This window comes from Miscanthus floridulus, chromosome 14, assembly GCF_019320115.1.
Source record: "Miscanthus floridulus cultivar M001 chromosome 14, ASM1932011v1, whole genome shotgun sequence".
Lineage (NCBI taxonomy): Eukaryota > Viridiplantae > Streptophyta > Magnoliopsida > Poales > Poaceae > Miscanthus > Miscanthus floridulus.
The window spans coordinates 37,362,749-37,376,434 of NC_089593.1; the positions used below are offsets into that span (position 1 = coordinate 37,362,749).

Sequence of the window (13,686 nt, forward strand, 5' to 3'; positions counted from 1 at the left end):
AATTAAAAAGATACCAAAAAGAAAGAAAGAAAAAAAAAAATCAATTCTCGGTACCTTATACGAACTGCCTGTGGACATAGGGGTACGGTGTCTCTAGAGATGTCTACATAGGAAAAACGCTTTTCAAGATGTGGTTGATTAAGCTCGCCGGATCATCTGTGCAAATGCGGTCTTATTGAAGGTGCGGTCAGATGGATGGATGGCCATGGACGATATGTCCGTCAGTGGGCGTTCCGACTGCTCATCTTCGTTCGGTGGTCTTATTGTATGGGACTCTAGCTCCTCACGATGGGATCTTCATCTCTAGCTAGAGGCTTATACACCGATCTGGAGGCTGGGGTTAGGTTGGCATCAACTCATGAAGTCTCCATGCATGTGGCTATTCAGCCTGTTCGTTTAGTCGTAAACGATCGTGGATTATTTACTGCTGGCTGGTTTGGTGTGAGAGAAATATACTGTTCCAGTTTATAATCCACGATCGTATACGAGCAAACGAACAGGCTGATTATATATCTTCCCTCGCGACAGGCCAGGTGACGTGTCCAAAGAAGGTTTGCATGCATGCTGTAGAGTTTGTGGCCAATTGTTCCTCATGTGGGCTTGGTATCAACAAACACATAATGTTGCTTGCCTTTGAGGTCAGGACTCATGAATCTAATTAATGCAATCAAATGGCACCCGGTCCTCCCAAAACTAAGCATGGTGTTGGGATCGGCTGGCACCAATAATTTTTCATCCATGAAGCAAAATCTTCTGCTTCAGTTACTGATGTGGGATGCAAACATATATTCTTGTTTATCAAAAGCCCTAGTAGTATTACATATATGACAAGTGCACGTCTGCATGCACACGGCATAAAACAGACCAAAGTAAGTACATGTGCCGAGTTAATAGGCAAGACACCGTGGCTTATATATATGTCATGTTTGTTTATCTTATAATCCGTACTTTTCAGCTTGTTTTTTTAGCGACCTTAAGAAGTTTTTCTCCTGTGACCTCGGAAGTGAAATCATAGCTGTTGATGCCATGGTAAATCCCATCATCAAACTTGTTGACAACTTTCTGTCCATCTGTTAAAATATCCTCCTGGTAGTATGAGAAGGGGACAGAGCACGAGCCTTTCTTTCCCATCATGCTTAGTGTTACCTTGGTGTATGCAGGCGCAGGGATCTCATATTCAACCGAGTGCTCCTCCGTGTGAGATATGGATTCTCCCCAGTTGTATGCTTCAGTAAACTCATGTTCAATTTTGACGGAGATGATGGCCGCCATGGTGGTGACCACCAGGGTTCCTGTTAGGGTTACAAGTATGATATGCTTGTGGTTCCATTTTCTGGGATGAGGGACGATATGATGAATTGCCATGGCCGGTAGATCGACTATGTAGCTGCTTCACTGGTAGAGAACCGAGCTTTACTTCCGGTGGGGAACCCCCTCTAGTCCCGGTTCCCCACCCGGGAGCAAGCATCCGGGACTAAAGGGGGGTCCTTTAGTCCCGGGTCAGGAACCGGGACTAAAGGAGGACCTTTAGTCCCGGTGGGTAACACCAACCGGGACTAAAGGTGCCTCCTGACATGCCACGATGGTCGGCACCTTTAGTTCCGGTTGGTAATACGAACTGGGACTAAAGGTTTTTTTCTTTTCTTTTCATTTTTTGTTTTCTTTTCAAAATAGGTTTTCGAAGTCGTATTGTACGCTGCTAATTATATATTTATACGCGCATATAGTATGTTTCGGTTCAAGCACAATGAACGTATTAAATCACACAATTCAAACATAGAAATATATATATATATATATATATATATATATATATATATATATATATATATATATATATATATATATATATATATATATATATATGCATGCATGCATATGTGTATTTTACATTATATTATTTCATGTGCATATATTACAAAAGATTGCATTATAGTTGTTGTGACATAACAAGTTTCCTCTCATCCTCTAGCTTGGCTTCAATGGCAGTGTTGGGTCGAAGTAGAACTCGCCCTTGGAATCGATGACCTGCTCATTAAAAAATCTGGCTATAGACTCTTGAATTGCTTTGATTTGGTCTTGCCGTATGACCTTTTTCTCCAACCATCGAGTCTACAGGTTTGAATTAAAGGAAAATAAATTAATATATGTACATATATATATATAAAGACATAGCAACACAATCAATAATAATAATTAAATGAATATATAGTGTATTTTTAACGTACTTTGAGTCTCTCTGTAGGAGTTCTTTGGGAGAGCACCTTGATAAACTTGCAAACATAGTAACCACAGTAGTTGTTCCTCTGTTCCTGCCTTAGACACCACTTTACGAGAAAAAGATTTGTCATCCAATCTGGTGATCCGGTGAAAGCTATATGTTTAATTAATAAAGATGATGCGATTCAGGGGACTTACTTTCAAAGGGATTACATTCAGTGGCGCTTTGCATTTTTCCATGTATTACTTCTCAATAAAGGTTTTCCAAACACTGCCCAATAAAAAATTTGCCACGTCATTAGATATAGTTAATCATCATGTTTGTGTGTATATATAGTTGCTAGAGATCCCGAAATTACCTCTGGATAATATCTATCATATCTTGGTAGTCTTGTTGTAGTTTTCTCATCGAGTCATAGATTATCAAGTGACTTTTCACCAGATCGATGTCCATCAATATCCAGTGATTGCTACATGTGTTTATAGGATATAACGCATAACACTTATTAATTAACTAGAATCAACATATGAGCCATTAAGGATATGATCGACATGATTAACACTCACTTGAAGTTATAGGGAAAGAGTATATCTTTCTTGTGGCGTTGGTTCACTAAGAAGTTCATGAGGTTACTCTCTGACTCAGACTTCCAATTAGTCTTTGGAGTAATTGGGTCTTTGAATACTATATGGGGATCAACAAAACCAATTTCATTGCAGCCTTCCTTTCTGAGTTCTGTCATTGTAAATCTGCATATATATAGTACTTGTTAGGATAATTTATATGCATATACACACATATGATGAGTTTAATAATAGATCGAAAGAATTATTACTTACAGGCAATAGCAGCTAATGATAACTTTGTCCAGAGAGGTCAGGTGGCATAGTTGATGAAATTCTGCAAAGTCAACATACATAACATCATCGCCACGGAACCAATGTTCGTCTCTAATTCTGACACCAATGCAGAAGTCTCCACTGGTAGACGCCTGCATGTACCACTTGTTTAGCAGGTACATTTGTGTCCCCAGATCAGATAAGGCTTGAGGGTTGTATAGACTCTGGCCTAGTACAAATTTTTTCTTCCAAATATCAACCTCCGCCGCACTCTCAATGTTTCCATCACCAAACATCTGATAAAGGTCGAGACCAGTCTCATCAAGAAATTCACCAAGGTGATCCAAATCGACATCCGGAGGTATGTTTGCCTGATGCACTAATCCTAAATTCGAACCATATTCATTACCAACAACTAGCAGGGGGATTGATTGGTGCGCTTGTTGTCCGAGTTGGGCAACTCCTTTCCCTGCCCGCTTCTTTTTCTATGCCGCCTCAATTGACTTGGTGAGAGTGCGGTCATAGTCTGATAACGTTGATTTGGACGGCTTACGAGATTCCCGCTGTTGTTGCTGGTAAGAAGTCACCTTTTTTCTTAGAATATCTGGAGCTACAAAGAAGTACGGTTTCTCCGGGTTTCTCTTTGCTTCTTAATTCATTTTAAGTTTGTCATAGAATCTAGACATGTCTTTTTTATATGCATCAATTCCTTCTTCCTTCTCTTCAGATATTATTTTGGGAATAGCCTTTGGTTTCACGGTGGCTTTCTTTGCAGGCGGGGATTGGTTCTTCATTTGAGGGGCTGGCCAGGGCATTGGCTATCCTTATATACACTATATAACTAATAATTGGGTTGCGTACCACAGCATCACGAGGGACAACTACTTTCTAGCAACAAGCTCGCTCAAGGTTTTCGGATGCCTCCTGACAAAGCTCGTCCATTATCCGGAGGCCGTCTTTAGGGCCATTGATGTAGCCGTGACTATGCTGCTCCTGCTCACCTTCCTCTACGAGGAGGTCTGGGAGTTCCTCGTCTTCATCCTCTCCAGCTGGCTCATGGTGTCACTGCTCTGTGAGTACACCGCCAAGCGCTACTGGCGTGAGAGCCGCTTCATCACCGGGCTCATCCGCCGCATCCTGTGGATACGGAGAAAACTGAGCCGCCCCACACTCTCCTTCAAGCAGTTGTCGCTGCTCAGTTTCTTGGGCCGTCTATCGTCGTCGTCCATGGCTCTGCTGCCTAGGAAGAAGGCGGCGGTGCCCATAGAAGTAAAGAAGTCCATGGTGGAGTACCTAGTGGCTCACGTCGTCGTTGATGGCGATGGCGATGGCGACGCCGCTGCCCCTCTCAGCAACGGCTGGTCCACGCTGTGGTCGGAGAAGCACTGCAGCTCCCGGCACCTCTCCAAGGCGTGCGAGAGCAAGAGCCTCGCCGAGGTCATCCTGACCTGCACTACCGGAAACGTCAACTTTGCCGAGTTTTTTTTTTTTATGTTTGCCGAGTGTATTCTCTCATGGCCGAGTGCTGCGCTAAAAAAACTCGGTAAATAAAAACACTCAACAAAGAAGAGGTTTGCCAAGTGTTAAAAAAAAACACTCGGCAGAGAGGGATTTGCCGAATGTTTTCTTTTTTACACTTGGCAAAGAAGTAAATTTTTTTTTTTCTGAGAAAGAAAGAGAAGAAAAAAAATGAAAATAAAACTTTGTCGAGTGCATAGATCTAGGACATTCGGCAAATAAGTAAAATCTTTTTTCTGGGAATGAATGAGAAGAAAAAAAATAAAAAAAAACTTTGCCGAGTGCGTAGATCTAGGACACTCGGTAAAGTTGTAAAAAAAAATTCTGGGAAAGAAAGAGAAGAAAAAAATGAAAAAAAACTTTGCTGAGTGCCCAGATCTAGGACACTCCGCAAAGAAGTAAAAAAAATTCTGGGAAAGAAAGAGAAGAAAAAAAATGAAAAAAAAACTTTGCCGAGTGCCCAGATCTAGGACACTCGGCAAAGAAGTAAATTTTTTTCCCAGCCGCACCGCCCTGCCTCCCTTCTCCTTTTTCCCGCACCCGCACCTTCCTCCTCCGCACTCCCTCCTCCTTTTTCCCGCACCCGCACCTCCCTCCTCCGGACCTCCCGCACCCGCACCTCCCCGCAAGCTCCTCCCCCACCGAGCTGCCTCCCGCCGCCACCAAGCCCACCACGCCACCACTCCCGAGCCCGTCCTACTCCCTCCTCCCCCAAGCTCCTCCTCCATCAGTGGCCGTGTCGCTCCTCCCTCGAGCTGCTCCACAGGCGGAGGTGCTCCCCCGGCAGCCAGAGCGCCCTTCTCCCCCGACGTGCTCCATCGGCGCTCGCTCCTCCCCCGAGCTGCTCCAACGGCGGCCGGCGCGCCCTCCTCCCCTGAGCTGCTCCACCAGGGGCGGCGCAACCCCGGCGGCCGGCGCGCCCTCCTCCCCCATCTCCTTCTCTGATGACCGTGGTGGCCGGATCCGCGACCGTGGTGGCCGGATCTGCCGCTGGTGGGCGGATCCGCGACCGTGGTGGCCGGATCCGTGCCCATGGTGGCTGGATTCGCCGTTGGTGGCCGGATCCGGCGAAGGTGCATCCGGATCGAGCAACCCCGGTAGCGGCGGATCGAGCAACCCGCCGATGTCGCATCTGGATCGAGCAGCCCCGGCGGGAGACCCCAGCTTCGGCACTGGCAGCTCGGGCGTGTTGGCGTGGCGGTGGGAGGCAGCTCAGTGGTGGCGTGGCGGTGGGAGGCAGCTCGGTGGGGCGGCGGGAGGCAGCCCGGTGGTGGGCGGCGGCCGGTGGTATTGTCTTTGCCGAGTGCCCGACAAAAATCACTCGACAAATAACGTTTGCCGATAAAATCTTTGCCGGGTGTCGGTTGCCGAGTGCAACACTCGGCAAAGACTTTACCAAGTGTTTTTAGGGCTTTGCCGAGTGCCCCTGGCACTCGGCAAAGCTCCCGTATCCCGTAGTTTAGCTGGCACATCACCACCAGCTTGCTGGAGTTGAAGTACCCGCTGGAGAAGAAGGCCCGCGGATGGGAGCTCATCGTAAGGTGGCAACGACCCTGTCCAGGTACACTGCTTACTTGGTGGCCTCGTGCCCGGAGCTGTCCCCGACGATACGGAAGGGGCCAAGCGTGTGTATGCTAACGTGAAGGAGGAGCTGAAGAAGGTGATCGGAGGGTGTTGGAGGTACCATGTGTCTCTCGAGGGCACTGTCTACAGTAAGCTGGTTAATATCGCACTCGCGCAAGGGCAGGAGGAGACGACGACCATGGTGGTGCACAAGGGAGCACAGCTGGGCAACCAGCTGATGGAGATGGCTGAAGATCAAGTGTGGGAGCTACTGGCCAACCTCTGGACGGAGCTGATGGTGTACTTGGCACCGTCCAGCGGCGAGTTGCACGTGAAGGCACACAAGGAAGCCCTGGCGCAGGGTATCGAGTACATCACCGTGTTCTGGGCGATGTGCACCCACACCGGTGTAGCCAGGCCAGCCGTTGCGCCGAGGGAGGAAGCACGTCGTACGTGCGTCTGATCCATAGTGCATGCATGCTGCATAATGCATTGTGGCGTGTGTGTGCTGTTATTCTTCATGCATGGCATGACCTTGATTGTTGCTTTTCTGTTACATATATGTGTTCCTTTCTTCCGAATGGATGCGTTGCAGTGCCATCTGCCGACTGCCATGGTATATATATGTTTGGGTTTTATTTGCTCCATTTTCCAGCAGCTAGCATCCTAGTGTGGTTTGGCTTCCAGTTTGTGATTTGCCCACAATTTGGCATGGTATAAGCATTAATTTCTCAAAAGAAAACAGTTATCTGTTGCCTAACAGTTTCAGTTGTCGGGACCAATATTAGGGCGTACCCGAAGAGGAGGAGCTAATGGTCATCAACATTGATTGAACCGAGCAGTCAAGAGCGTGCCTACAGTTCCAACCGACCCTGAGGCCACGATCTCCGCCTCGCCCGACCTCCGGGGACGATCTCCGCCTCGCCCGACCCCGAGGCCGCGATCTCCGCCTAGCCCGACCCCGAGGCCGCGGGCTTTGTCTCGCCCGACCCTTGGGTTTGTGCTCCGCCTCGTCCGACCCCAAGACCACGGGCACCGCCAAGCCAGACCCCTTGGGTGCGGGCTCCGTCTTGCCCGACAGGGACCCATACAACTGCCAACCACTCCAGGTCTAAGCGTATGGGCCTGGGTCAAAACTCTGACACCACGAAAGAGACCGGCACGCGCCGATGTAACCTGCGGCCACAACGGGCCATACCTAAGGATTCACATCAAGAATAGCATCGGACGTACCAGTGCTGTTCCGCCTTACTCTCATACGAACACTGACATGCGCGTCAGTTCACCACGACGTCCACCAGTACGGAGTGGAGCACCATGACCGGCGGATGACGCCTGCGCATGGCGCCAGTGACGGACAAGACCGCGATGTGGAGCCATTCCTGTTGACCTCTACAGGGTCGGCGGGACCTGCATGAAGGAGAAGAAGGACCCGGAGAATCCTGGAGGCCTTCCTCTCTCTCGTTCTTCTCATTTTCCTCCGTTATAACCCACGCTTTTCCTTGGCCTATAAAAGGGAAAGCAGGGCGTCCCATGAAGGGGATCCCAAACCGATCGACCCATCAAGATCCGATACAGATCCGCACAAGAGCATGACACGAACACACAGCCGAGCAGCGATCGAGCTCTCAGCACCCACTCACTCCTTTCACCAAAGACTTGGGATCATTTCCCTCTGTCGCTCGTTTGTAACCCCTATTATAAACTTTTAGTGCTAGTAACAAGAGCAGTAGCGACAAACTGGACGTAGGGACTTTCTGCCCAAACCGGTATAAACCTCGTGTCCTCTAAGCACACCATCCAAGCCAGACGCACAATATTAGAAATTTACTTGTCGACATGCACGTACGCTTCGGGAACCTGGACTTCATCGTCACGACAGAGGGAGGGTTGGTGCAGGCTCCCACCGTCGTCCAACCTCTCCACTTCACCGGCCTCGACGCGATCGCCGAGGTGCTTGAGGAGCTGCAGCTGCACGCACCGGAGGCCCGCACCCCCGGGAGAGACCAGCTGCTCGGCTTCGATTACGGGAGGCTAGAGCGCCAGCTCGGTGCCTTCCGGGGACCCCGACCGTCCCGGGAGGATTTGCGCCACCTCACCTTCTTGTTCACCAATGTCATGACGCAGCTTGCCAGAGGAGAGCCGCTCTCCCTAGAATACCTCATCTAAAGCGCCCTGACAGCGCTCCCGTCTGGTCTTCGCAACACCACAGAGACCGTTGGCCACTCTGTGGCGCAACGCATGCCTCCATCCCCCACGAACGACGAGTTCATGGGAATGACCGAATATGTCGCAGAATCTTTCCACGACCTCCTCACGGGAGAATCGGGGTCGCCTTCCGACTCTGACTCTAGCGGGGGGAGCCATCACCCTTCTCGTGAATGTTTCGTGGTAGGTACCCCCGAGGGACATGTCAAAAGCATCAACAAGGGAGAGGCTACCCCAACAAGCGACCTTGATGGCAAGGTCGAGATGGATGTAGGGGCCCTACCTCGCCTACGGGTGGAGCAGCTGAAGGCCCGGCACCATGAGCTCGAGGAAGCATGACTCTAGCTCGGGCAGGAACGCGTAGAGCTTGAGCAAGAGATCGAGCACCACGGAGACGGTGGGTGTGCGCTCGCAATGGCCCACGACGTGAACTGGAGGATCATCGAGGACGATGAAACCCTCCCACACTTCACTCGGGCATGCCAGAACATCGTTGCTACTATGGCGTTGCTTCAGGGGCTTCTAGGGCCCACGACACTCGAGGATTGTTGGGCCCATCGCGAGATTCGCACTCTACTCGAGCGTGCGGCGGTGCAACATGCTGAGAGCTCCCTGTCCCAACGACGTGAGCTCGACGCTAGCTAGCGCGCGCCCTTAGAGCGACCCAACATGGACGTGTCAGTCCACCAGGCACAGCGAGGCGGTAGGTCGCGCACCACGGTCCTGGTGCACGAGCATCTCGGCCGCAACCGTGACGCGCGCGACACCCTCGATGCCCGCAAGCGTGCCCGCGACAATGCGAGGGAGGGGGCCAGCCTTGGCTACCACCCTTGTTGTGGTGGACACTACGACAGCGGTGAGGACCGAAGCCCGAGCCTCGACTTACCAGGACCTCAGGCCTTTGGTCGACACATCCTCAACGCCGCCTTTCCATCGCGGTACTGACCGCCGACCAACATCCTGAAATACTCTGGGGAAATGAACCCCGGACTAAGGCTCGACGATTATCAGCTTGCTTGCCAAGCTGGTGGAGCGGATAATGATGATTTCATTATCCACAACCTTCTATTGTTCCTGGCCGATTCAACACGAATGTGGTTGGAACACCTTCCACCCAACAAAATCCAAAGTTGGGTGGACCTAAAAGAGATCTTCGTGGGAAACTTCCAGGGCACATACGCACGTCCTGGGAACCCATAGGATCTAAAAACTACCGATAGAAGACTAGGGAAACTCTTTGTGGGTATATCTGGTGCTTCTTCTAGTAGTGCAATGAGCTGCCTAACGTCGCCGATGTCGACGTCATAGGAGCCTTCCTGTCTGGAACCACCTGCGAGTCCCTGGTTCACAAGCTAGGATGTAAGGGTCTACGAACCACCAAGGAGCTCCTCGACATCGCCACCAGTCATGCCTCGAGCAAGGAGGCGGTCGGAGCAATCTTCGACCTCCTTGAGGGAAAGGCAAAGAGGGACGAGGACACCGGTGAAGGCGTATCCAACCATCCTAGCAAGAAGAAGAACAAGCAACGTCATGAGGGCTCGCTTGTGGCCGCCATCGACCACAAGGGGGTTAGAAGCCCATCAAGGGCACCCCTGGACCACTTCGAGAAGCTGCTCAAAGGACCATGTCCGAACCATGCTTTTCCCGTCAAGCATCTATACAAGGACTGTGTTCTCATAAAGCGGTTCTTGTCCGGAGGCTCCAACAAGGGGAAGCATAGGAAGGACCCTAAGCCATCCGTGGATGATGCTGAGGGGAAGGATGGTGGCTTACCAATTCTGGATGGCTGCCTCATGATCTTCGGAGGGTCGGTGGCCTATGACTTCAAGCACCGCCAGAAGCTCACATGCCGTGAGGTCTATACGGCCAAGCCAACCATGCCTACCTTCCTCCGATGGTCAGAGTCCACCATAACCTTTGATCAGACCGATCACCTGGAGAGCGTCCCACAACTAGGGAGATATCCGCTCGTGGTCAACTCGATCATCGGCACGAAGCTGCTCACCAAGGTACTAATGGATGGATGTAGCGGCCTCAACATCATGTACGCCAAAACGCTCGACGCCATGGGCATCGACCGATCGCGCATCCAACCGATCAAAGCGCCTTTCCATGGCATCGTGCCTGAAAAGCAGGCCATGCCACTTGGGTAGATCAATCTGCATGTCACCTTTGGTGATCCAACTAATTATAGGATGGAGACCCTTACCTTCGAGGCGATAGGGTTCCACAGAACCCACCATGCCATCTTGGGACGTCCATGCTATGTGAAGTTCATGGTCATCCCCAACTACACCTATGTAAAGCTAAAAATGCCAGGACCGTGCGAGGTCATCACCAGCGGCACCTCCTTCCAGCGCGCCTATGAGTGCGAGCTCGAGTGCTATGAACACACCATGGCAATCGTGGCCTCCAAGGAGCTTGCGGCCATCAGGAAGGAGGTTGCCGAAGAAGCACCCAACCCCAAGCGATCGGCTAGGTCATTTGAGCCTGTAGAGGGCGCCAAGGAGGTCGTCATAGACCCTAGCGGCTCCAAGGGCAAAGTGGTGCGCATTGGCACCACGTTTTCCTCCGAATAGGAAAGCGTGCTCGTCGACTTCCTCCACATGAACAGAGACATCTTTGCATGAAAACCCTCGGACATGCCAGACATTCCAAGAGAAGTTGCTGAGCATGCCTTGAAGATTAGGCTAGGCTCCACGTCGATGAAGCAGCGCCTGCATCGCTTCGACAAGGAGAAGCGTAGGGCCATTGGTGAGGATATTGCGCAACTTTTGGTGACCGGGTTCATCAAGGAAGTATACCACACCAAGTGGTTAGCCAATCCCATTTTGGTACAAAAAAGAGTGGGAAATGGAGAATGTGTGTTGACTACATGGGTCTCAACAAAGCGTGTCCAAAGGATCCATTTCCTTTGCCACACATAGACCAAGTAGTCGACTCAACCTTGGGGTGCAAAACCCATTGCTTCCTTGATGCATACTCTGGGTACCATCAAATCATGATGAAAGAGTCTGACCAGCTCGCGACATCTTTCATCACCCCATTTAGATCATTTTGTTACGTCATGATGCCATTCGGTCTAAAAAACACGGGGGCTATGTACCAGTGTTGTATGCTACAATGTTTTGGGGACCTCATCGGGCAAACCTTTGAGGCCTACATGGATGACATCGTGGTCAAGTCCAAATGGGATGACTAGGTCATAGCCGACCTAGAGCAGACCTTTGCGAAACTCCGAGCAAATAGCATTAAGCTCAACCCTGAGAAGTGTGTTTTTGGGGTCCCAAGGGGTATGCTGCTGGGTTTTATCATCTCTGAGCATGGCATTGAAGCCAACCCAAAGAAGATCTCGGTCATCACAAGGATGGGCCTGATTCAAAACATAAAAGGGGGTACAGTGAGTTACAGGGTGCCTCGCCATGCTCAGCCGCTTTATTTCGTGCCTTGGTGAATGAGGTCTCTGTTGATAGAATATCATTGGTAGTCCTCTGAGGGGTATCCCATGAAGGTAGATTGATCGGCAGAGATGCATGTAATCGAGAATAAGAAGGCAACAGAGACACACGACTTAAACAGGTTCAGGCCATTAGTATGACGTAATACCCTACTCCTATGGTCTGTTGGATTGTATTGGCTATTATATGATATTGCGTGAGTTTGAAGGGGGTCCCTGCCTACCTTATATAGTCTGAGGGGTAGGGTTACAAGTCAGTTAGATCTAGGAGATAACTGGAAAGTAATAACAGATTACAGGAATCAAGGGATCATATGTATCCTAATAGATCTCGTAACATCTTTAGGATATCTTCCCGGTGTCTTGTAGGAGACACCAAGCAGCGTCGTGCCCCGCAAGGCTTCATCTTGTGGGCTAGGCTACCCTCGAGGGTGCAGCCCATGTGGTCGGTCATGGGTATCCAGGGTTGTACCCCCATAGCTAGTCCCCGAGCGCCTTGTATCCGTTGTGCAACGCCGTCTTGTGCTGCTCTGAGTAGGTGCGAACAAAGCCGAGCTGTCAAACTCATTGTGCGACCACCGTGATTAGTTGCCGAGCAGTTGTGAGGCGTCGCTGAGCAGTATGAACCATCACTGAGCAGCATGAACCGTCGCCGAATAGTGTGAACCATCGCCGAGTAGTGTGAACCATCGCCGAGCAGTGTGAACCATCACCAAGCAGTGTAACCCAAGTACGGCTTGCCATAAGGGTGTAAGGAGCTCAAGTTCAGAATAGAAAATTTCCTCATAGTGGACCAAGTGTGCCCACTTAGAGTCCAACCATGAGAAAAGGAGATAGTCTTCTTCAGCTTCAAGAGGCGCGGAATCTTCTAGATTAAAGCAAACACACTAATCGCAAGGTGAAGTGTGCCCACTTAGTCCCCAAGCCTAACAGTAGGTGACGCAGTCACGTGGTGCCAGGGTCCAAAGTAGAAGAAAAGTAGAAGACTAGCCGAGCAGGCAGCCAGTCCCTAGGCATAGCCCCAAAATGAGAAAAAACACATTCACCGCAAGGTGAAGTGTGCCCACTTAGTCCCCGAGCCTGATAGTAGGTGACATACTCACGTGGTGCTAGGGTCAAAAACAACAGTCAATAGAAGAAAGTCCCTAGTGTGGTGAGGAACCAAGTTGTATTGCTGATGTAGTCCCCGAGCCACAAGTGGAAATCTTGGAGAAAACAAATCATGGAGAAAAAAAATAGAGTAATGGCTGTACAGTAGTAATTACTGAGCCATAACAGATGGCATAGAAATCGGTGAATATTTGGTGAGCAGTAATAAATTGCGGCGATAAATGGGTGATATGGGTTGTAGTTGCGCGAAAGCCCAGGTAACGGCCCACCATGCTGTTGCGGAGAATTTGGAGAGGCGCAAATCATGGAGCGGTTTCCCAAAAACCTTAGAATGCGAAAGGTGGGTGAGTGCTTTATAACTACGTCGCCGCACCCCGCGCTCCCACCTTTGCCATTTCATCTTCCTCCTCAACCCTCGCCCTTCTAGATTCATATTCTCACACGCTTCCGCCGCCGATCCCAAACTAGATCTAAGAGATGGCGTCGAAGAGGGGAGCTGGAAACCCGAAGAAGGCGACTGCCGGAGCTAGCCACGATGAAGAGTGGGTGTCATCATGCATGGGGGAGGCAGAGCTCAATAGGATGGTGGAGGCGGGTGTTCTCTTTAACCATGTCACCACTGGATGGTGGCCAGCCAGTGGTGAGCCCTTCCCGATGCCTCATACCGACGAAGTCATAGTGTTTGAGGATTATTTCTGGTAGGGGTTTGGATTTCCTATTCATCCTTTCTTGAGGGATCGGTTAGAGTTATGGAGAGTTAGTCTGTGCAA

General features: G+C 50.2%; 1 protein-coding gene across 1 annotated transcript; it reads left to right on the forward strand.

Moving 5' to 3' along the window:
• The first annotated feature begins 1,270 nt into the window (after nucleotides 1-1,270).
• On the forward strand, nucleotides 1,271-6,604 carry LOC136503350 (uncharacterized). The gene is made up of 4 exons (XM_066498453.1): nucleotides 1,271-1,307; nucleotides 3,860-4,510; nucleotides 5,082-5,911; nucleotides 6,140-6,604. The coding sequence occupies exons 1-4, from the start codon at nucleotides 1,271-1,273 to the stop codon at nucleotides 6,602-6,604; spliced, it is 1,983 nt and encodes a 660-aa protein (XP_066354550.1).
• The last annotated feature ends 7,082 nt before the right edge of the window (nucleotides 6,605-13,686 follow it).